Source organism: Cryptomeria japonica, chromosome 6, assembly GCF_030272615.1.
Source record: "Cryptomeria japonica chromosome 6, Sugi_1.0, whole genome shotgun sequence".
Taxonomy (NCBI): Eukaryota; Viridiplantae; Streptophyta; class Pinopsida; order Cupressales; family Cupressaceae; genus Cryptomeria; species Cryptomeria japonica.
Genome location: NC_081410.1, coordinates 541,573,202 through 541,582,253, shown reverse-complemented (window position 1 = coordinate 541,582,253; position 9,052 = coordinate 541,573,202). Strand labels below are relative to the sequence as shown.

The 9,052-nt window shown below is 33.2% G+C and overlaps 1 protein-coding gene across 1 annotated transcript; it reads left to right on the top strand.

Annotated features, from left to right (window-relative positions):
* The first annotated feature begins 4,812 nt into the window (after nt 1-4,812).
* On the top strand, nt 4,813-6,507 carry LOC131030251 (cyclin-U2-2). The gene is made up of 2 exons (XM_057960979.2): nt 4,813-5,551; nt 6,051-6,507. The coding sequence occupies exons 1-2, from the start codon at nt 5,130-5,132 to the stop codon at nt 6,337-6,339; spliced, it is 711 nt and encodes a 236-aa protein (XP_057816962.1). The 5' UTR covers nt 4,813-5,129; the 3' UTR covers nt 6,340-6,507.
* Nucleotides 6,508-9,052: the final 2,545 nt, after the last annotated feature.

Here is a 9,052-nt window from a genome sequence, read left to right as displayed (position 1 = left end):
GTGTCTCAATACCCTATCGTGGAGCAGCGTCGTAATCCACCTTATCCCTAGCAAATGGAATCCTCAAGATCCTATATACGTCATCAAGAGTGATAGTCATCTCCCCAGTCGATAGGTGGAATGTGTTATGCTCACTATGGAATCGCTCAACTAAAGTTGTGAGTAATCTGTGATTCACATGGATATCAGGCATCTCAAGCAAGTATCTGAATCCACACAACCCAATGTGTCCTCTATGTGCATCTGACAAGTCTCGCATTAATCGCATAGTCGGTGGATATGTACATCTAAACTGAATGTCTGGTAACTGAACCTGCAAATTAAACAAAAAATCATCAGTACGCGATCAACTTTGAGCTAAGAATGTGTCAAAAATGCTAAAGATTCCAAATTTCCAACAATGAAAATCAAAAAATTTAACAATTGGACTTTCAAAAATACCCGTTGTTTCCCATACGAGGTGACACAGAAAAGAAAAAACTCATACGAGTAAAGATTGCATATAGTACAAGTAAACATTCTCATACGAGCTAGAATTCCATATTAGATGATTAAATGGTTTATGGTGAACAAACTCGTACAATACAAGGGTAGACACAATACGACATATCTAATATTACCATACGAGAAAAGAAATTTTACCAGATACTCGTACGATAAACCCTAGCTAACGATACGATGAAATGACTAGGCACGAACTAAGATGAAGTAAAGAACAAAAAATAACAAATTTTGGAATTCATGAGGCTTAAGATTGATCACTTACTGTTGGAGGATAGTTTTGAGGTCGGTTGTGGCGTCTCTAGCGCTCGAGTCAGTGATCTGGAACTGGAATTGGCATTTTGCTTCAGAGAAGGTTTTTGAAATTTTTAATTTTGAGAGGTAAAAATGAATTGAAAATGACACCTTCAACCCCTTATATAGGCGAAACCCTAATTTTTAAACTTGCTCTGATTGACACAAAATTTGTACTCTTAGCTAAATTGTCTATCCTGAGTCCATTTTCGAGATCGAAATCAAAATTTCCCATCAATTTTCTAGTCAAATTCTCACAATGTTGACCACTTGGCACTTCCATCTTCAGGTCAATCTTGGCATCACTTTGTGCTCAAATATTTTTTGAATCAACTCTGATTTCAAATTAATTCTTACATTAATCTTCGTGCTTAGATTATCATCGCTAAATCATTTTATTAAAAATGCCTAAAATCGGTGCGCTCTCACTATCTTTCGATTTCGCTCTCGAGGGGGAATACTTATTACATCAACATTATCAGTGATTACGTCATCGAAAAGTCAAAAAAAATTCAAATCTTCATCTAAAGTTGAGCAGAAAATCTTTTCAATCAAAGATTAATCGAATATCAATCAAATCAAATCAACTAAAACCTTGTTACTAGGGGCATCTAAACTAAATGACATCATATCAAGGTGATATTCTTCAATGTCAAATTTAAAACAATCTCTAGGGGCATATCAGTGATTGTCCTCATCTGAATCAATCTTCAAATCGGTGTTCAGTTTCATCACATCAAATCAAGCTGAACATTTTGTTTCGCTAATCGGTTGTTGTTCAATCAAGTTCAGAATCGGTATTATCTCTTTGCTCAATCGATTCTAGTTCAATCAAGTTCTAGATCGGTACCTACTTCTTGATCCATCAAGTTCAAGATCAGTATCTCGCTCTTCATCGGTCCTAGTTCAATCAAGTTCAAGATCGGTATTGCTTTAAGTCAAGTTGAACATCTCGCTCTTCATCGGTTTGTGATCCATCAAGTTCAAAACTGATATATATTTGACATCAACTATTCTTTGAATCAATGCACTACTCACACATCAATTCAAAGAGGGGCAAATGTAATACCCTAAAAATGGTCATCTAAACCATGGGCCCCTAATCTCGACTACATCACCAAGGTCCTAACCAAAGGCAACTAAATTAATCTTGAGCACCTAATTAATTAACTCCTCGATCATCAATGTCACGTGGAAAATAAATCATTCTAAATTAATTAAATGTTTATTTAATTAATTAATCATTCCAAGTAAATCATTTTAATTAATTATCCTATTTATTTATTTAAATATCCTAGCATATTTAATTAATAGATAAATTTGTCATTAAATCATCAAAAAGGAATTAATTTGAAAAAAGGAATTAATTTGAAAAAAGGAATTAATTTGAAAAAAAAGGAAATAATTTGCAAAAAAGGAATTAAATTGAGAAAAGAAATCAACTTGACATATTTCTTTTTCTAAATTTGAGATAACTTGAGAAATCTCAGAAAAGCAAGAAAAGCAATTAAATTGAATAAATCATTTTCTCTAAATTTAAACTCAAAGCAATCTTGAGGAAAAGGATTTAGTTGCATTAAAATGGCTTTTTCTAATAAAATAAATCTTGAGAAAATAAAAGAAATATGCATGAAATTAACTAATTTTATCTCAAGTGCATGACTTCAATTGATTTTATCTCTAATGCAAACTCGGACTTATAATCCAGATGCATTAAATCAGGCTTTAATTGAATTTATCTCAAAATCAACTCAACCTTAATCTCCTTTCAAAGTGAATTAAAGCACCCAATCATTTCAATTCACCTAGATTGTGCTTTATCTTGAGGAATATCAACTGCTCATCATTAATCAATCTTGATTATTGGTCTCTCTTTGGATTCTCTATAAATTCAGTCTTTCATCTCTTAATCAAGAAACCTTGGAGATTTATTGTTATTATGCGGTTTTGCTCTAGAGTCATTGAGAATATTGTGTATTGAGATTATTGCATCATATCTTTTTGCATATTAGTTTAATCATGATTGTTTGCATTCATCTAGCTTAATTAGCTTAATCTTGCATCCATTTAGCTTAATTTTGTGCTCATATAGATTAAATCCTTCGTCTTGGTGTAGTCTAGTCACTAGTATTGCTTAGATAAATCTAAGAGCAAGTCTATACTTGCATCTTTTAGGAGGCAATAGATCGATTTGTTATGGTTTTTACATTCATTGATTATATCTGTCTAACCATGCATGCAATGATTTATTGAAGTGTTTGTGCCTTACAGCTTACAGATTACCACTTTTCACACACACAACAATATGATTTTAAAATAATAAAAGTGGAGGAGGGATCACCACCCCGACAACAACATGAGTCTCATGAGCCTCTAACTTGTAATCAACCTTGATCACATCCACCGCAAGATTTTCATGTAAAATTTTGTTCCGCCAAGAGGAAGATATCAATACGTCAAGGCATGGTAAATTAGATTCCAAATGTCCCATAGAAAATCATCATCCATAATGAAATGGGATACCTTCATAATCTAAAGATTGACTCCAAGAATAGTTGGCACTTGTAAAATAATCTCTACTGAGAGAAGCCAAGATAAATCTAATTCCACTGAAATCAAGAAAAGGTTGGGAGAGAGAAATTTGTAGTAGCATGATCCACCTTGATGAAAAACCCACAAAATTAACAATACCCACATAACAAGATTCACACCAAAAATAAAGAGGTAGATTAAAGGGATGAATCTAAATAGAGAGAAATATAAAATATTTAGTAAGGGAATTAAATCAAGGATACCAAGGATTTAGTAAGAGGTTGTGATGGCCCCAAAACCATGAATGACCATCAAGAGCATCATTATATAATCTAAAATAAAGTCAAAACCAATAATAAATAAATAAAGTATTTCAAATTAAAGCATAATAAAAATAATTTATAATTTGGTCTCATGTAACTCATGATATAGATATAAGGTATTTTCATGATTACTAGCAATGAAATGAAAACCTTATGAGGGGTTACATGAAACTTGGGTTCATTATAATAGTAGGTCACAAGGGAGATTTAATAGTGATTCGAAGTAAAAGAGACACCTCCTTGAATATATTGATTGTATTATAATTAAAATGATATGGCATGTGATTACAAGATAGATAACATGTAGATGGTCATAGCCCTCTTAACCACCTTCTACCTCTTCTTATAGGAATGATTGTCCTAGCTAGTTAGATTTTGTCAAGTTCCCTCACCTAGAGCTAGCAATTTCTCTTGTTCATGCTAAACAACCTACAAAAAAGATCAAGAGGAGTGTGTCCTTACTAGCTAGGAGCCTATTGACAATGATAGTATCCCTATTGATGTATGGAGTAAACTTGATGACCATGATCTCCCTCCTACTACAATTACTCTTGCCACTTAATGGTTTTATCGATGTTTGTTGTTTGTTGTTGATCAAGATATGTCCTTTATTTACTTTCATCTAATGTTTGGACTTTGTCCCATCTAGAATCTGAAAATGTGCCTTTATACCGCCCACTTTATTTAAAATAATATCCTGTTATCTTTTTTATTAATACAAATATTAAATTCTTAAGTCAACATTCCCTACCAATTGATAGCTCTTATTCTTTATATTCTTACTTTTTCAATATAAAATATTAATAAAAGGAATATACACCTTATTCATAAAAAACACTGAATTAATATTTGTATTCAATAAAATCATTATAATGTGAGCTAGAAAGTTAAGAGGTCTAAACAACCAAACCAACCTGTCATTCCTCGCATGTTTCTAAACAAAAATGAGCCGATAATAGTGTCTCAACAACCACTAAATCCATGTAAACAAAGCTTGATAATCGGCCCTTAAACAAAGCTGAGAAACAACATCATCTGAGTCACGAAGCACCAGCATATTTATTAAACACTGCCTTTTAATGGTCCTGAATACCGTATTCATTCTACAGGCATGAAGACCACACCCACTTCAATTACTAAATACTAAAATCACAGCATGTGGGAGCAACTCTCATATTATAAGTATTATTACTTGATGCTCGTGGGAAAAGAATTATTGATTCCAATTTGTATAAGTGCTTTAAATTATGGTGCAGATTATTATTTTTGCACGCTACAGTTTCTGAGAAGACAACTACGAATCTTTTGTACCTAAATTTTTGGGCCCTCAATGATAGCTGTCACTCTCTTATTCTCTTATCTGCATTCTCTTCTTCTGCCATTCTTTTTTCATTTACAGATCAATTCCTCTATTTCTAACCAAGTCTTCTACTTTGGGCAAGGCAAGAGCAAAGCTTTTGCAGAACCTGTTAAGGGAAAATGAGTTCAAAAAAAGAGAATAACATTGTGAATGATGATGTCTCTCCAGGAAGAATAAGATCAGATCTTTATTCCTTTCAAACTGGGTTTCCTGCAGAAATGCCATCTGTTATATCAGTTTTATCGTCGATTGTGGAGAGGGCGGTTGTTAGAAACGAACGACTGGCAGCTTCTTACAGACCCATTTCTCGGCCTGCAAAGTATTGTGTGTTTGATGGTTTTGAAGTGCCAGACATGAGCATTGAACGTTATTTGGGTAGAATTTTCAGATACGTGAATTGCAGCCCTTCTGTATTCGTGGTTGCCTATGCTTACATCGATCGTCTCATTCAAATGCATCCCAATTTCAGAATTACTTGTCTCAATGTGCACAGGCTTCTTATCACCAGCGTCATGGTTGCATCAAAGTTCGTGGAAGACATGTAAATGGATTTTATCTTCTTTCTTTTTTAAGATTACATATTCATGAGTTTTCTCCTAACTCCAAATTGTTTTAACTCATCAGTTAAGTGGTGCGACATGTTCTCTGGTTGGTGCCACATGTTCTCTGGTATTATGTATAGAGGGTAGACAACAAATTTTATCTTGACCATCTTAGAATTTAGAATATTTATTTTGTTTCATCTTTAGTATAGTTTAGCCGTAATTTTATCTTTTTTGTTGATGGATAGTTAGATTTTCATTTAAAGAATATATTCTAAACTTTGATTGGTTTAGTAGTTCATTTTAAATTGTATTAATAAATAGATCTTATTGAAAAATCATCTAAAAAATAAAAGCGATTTCAGATAAACCACCTAAACAAATCAATAAAACATTAAGTCTTTTTTATCTCTTCCTAAACGGCCTGTGCATTGATGACAACACAGCTCTATTAAGTTCTTCTCATCTAACCTTTGTAATTGTAAATTTTGTGTGCAGAAACTACCCAAATTCATATTACGCCAGAGTTGCAGGTGTGATTAGTACTGAAGAAATGAATAAATTAGAGATTGAGTTCCTCTTTCTTATGGGCTTCAAATTCCATGTGACTGTAAATGTGTTTGAGAGCTATTGCTGTCATCTGGAGAGGGAGGTGGCGTTGGGTGGAGGGTTTCAGATAGAGAGGAGCCTTCGGTTCTTCTGTGAAATAGATCAAAGTTCTGCTGTCACAAGAAAATATTGTAAAAATCACAGACATTTTCTGAGGTGTGTATATCATAAATCTTAGAAGAAATTATAACTGAAGAAGTATATTATGAGCTCCATTAACAAAACAACCACTACAGCAGAGGCACAAATTTTATTGCACCTGCAAATTCAAAATATACTTGATATTTTTTCAATTACTGTAATACTTTCAAGATATAAAAAAATATTTGTAAGGGCTTAAATTTCATTTAGTTTTTGTATTCTCAAGGTATTTATATTTATTTTCTCTCTAAATTAGATAGGTATCTTGATAATAATATCTCTTTAATTTATAAGAAAGAGGTTTATTAGAGCCCATGTCTATGATAAAATAATATTGTTTTAATGTGTATGAAAATTAAAGTTAGCTAGACTCTATATGTTGAAAAGTTTGCTACAACATAATTAAGGATTAGAAACATATCAACACAAAAACAATACTAAGGTTCTTTTATTGATAAGAAAATAGGCTCAGTAAAATAACATAGCCACCTATCCATTATGACAAGAATTCAATAGGAACCCATATCTATGAATCACATAAATTCCCATTTGAAGTAATTCAACTTTTGATATATTCCTACTTGGCTTTGAATAAGAGTTACCAATCTTGTCAATCCCCTTGAAGTTGTAGCCTTGCCACGAGCACTAATATCCAATTCAAGGGGTCTTGAGGAACAAGGTCATTCTTTATGCCATTTTCAAATCCTAAAACCTCCAAATTGTACTATAAGGGGTTGGCCTACCAATATTATCTTACTTTGATTTAATTCATTCTTCTTTGATAAGCTTTTAAGATGTATCCTACTAAAACAATAGAGAATCGCAAGTAGTTGGTTGGTGAATATTTCAAAGGGAATCTTAGGTTTCTCTATATGACATCTTTGTCAATATTTCTCTTTTTCCCTTTATTTCTAAATCTTATTCAAAGTTGGTTAAGATTTGTAGTAGGGATTTTTAGTCTAATCTATATTTTAAAATATTTCTTTACAATGTAAACACCTAAATAGTAGTTTTTCAAATTTCACACATACAACCACACACCATGACAAGGATGTATTTGAATAGACCATGTTCCAAGTCCTAATATATTAACCAATACACAAAACTAATAATAAATGTCTTCAAATTTATCCTCTTTTGGATCTATTTTAATTAATGTCTAATCTACTCCACCAAAGTTTGAATAAACTTTGTTCCTTTCTAGACAATTCAAAAGTTTAAAAAATTATTATTTAGAAGGGGACATAAACTAAGGAGACCCATTTATAGATTTTAAAAATCATTGCTCCACAAACCACATAGAATCTATTTTCACTCATGATGAAAAAAAAGAAGGGAGAATATTTTGTTGAACACACTTAAATGTTGGGGGGGTAAATTAGCATAAATCAATCTTTATCCATTCATTAACTTTTAGAAATATTAAATCAAACCAACAAAATAGAAATGAAGCACAACACAAAAACACCAAGATTTTTACGTGAAAACCCAAGGAGGGAAAAATCACGGTGAGGATTAACTCACAATATATAAAACATATCTTTACAATGTTTGTTTTTGTCTCATTGCTCTCAGAGTGGACTTGAAAACTAGAGCGCACTACCCTAGGGCAAGATAAAATTCTTTCAATCTAAAGATCACTTTGCAAATCAAGGTACAATGATATTGTACAATATTATGCACAATATGGACTATTAAAGAAGAATAAGCATCTAGCAAATGTTTGTAGTGCAGTCCTCTTTCTAGCCTAAATTATTCTATCATAAAGATTCAACACACTTCATAATCATCTGTGATATTATTGATATGTTTTACACATGGCAATTCTTCAGATCAATTCTTGCACTTCCACAAATGCATTGTTCTTCCTTATATATCCTCCACATCATCCAAAAACATCACTTATGTCGACTCAAATAGGACCTATCAAATGTAACATGTGACTGAGAGTAGGTCATCCCCAAACATGTTCATTAACCACAAAATTTGGTTGTGGATAAACCAAGCACAAAATTGAACCCCAAATCATATCATTACACATCTTTCAACATCAATGAAGTAGATTTGGACCATCCATAGATGAAGGTGTTCACATTAAAAACCCCGTGACTAAGGTTTCCGGCTGCGTTGCTTTTTTTGCCTTTTAGTTTTCCAGCAGCGCAAGGCATATAAGACAATTGTCAGCTTGGCGTTACTCCTTTAGTCCGTATTTGGCATTCAGTTTTTGGAGTAGCGCAACAGTGACAAATGGAAAGACGTGCTGACTGGGTTTCTTTTCGGGGCCCACCTTTTAGCGCAGTAAGCAAACGGTTACCCGACACCGTCATGTTTTGGCGAGTGCATTTTTGTTTGAAAGGATTTTCTAACTTGCCTTTCCGCGATTAGCAAAATCTTTTCGTTTTATGACAGTATGAAGGTCGTTGCAGGCAGGGAGTGAAGCCTTGGGACTGTTTTGCTGGGTGTGATCTTCAAGGCGACACGGCATGGTTTTATATTCGGGGGTGGTTATGCCTTTTTGGTGTGTTTGGGAGTTGTTTCCAGAGCCGCGAGATCTATTTATGCTTGTTTTTTCCCTGTTGGGGGGGGTTCAAAACTTTTCAAGAATAATTAAGTTTGCTTAGTAAGAATTTTGGCCTTTTAAAACTATTACTGTTTTCTGGAGAAGGTTATTCAAATTGTGTCTGCGGCCTTTGTGATACTTCTTTCAGTATGCTTTGATGGTCTTTTATGTGTTGTTCTATTAGAATTCC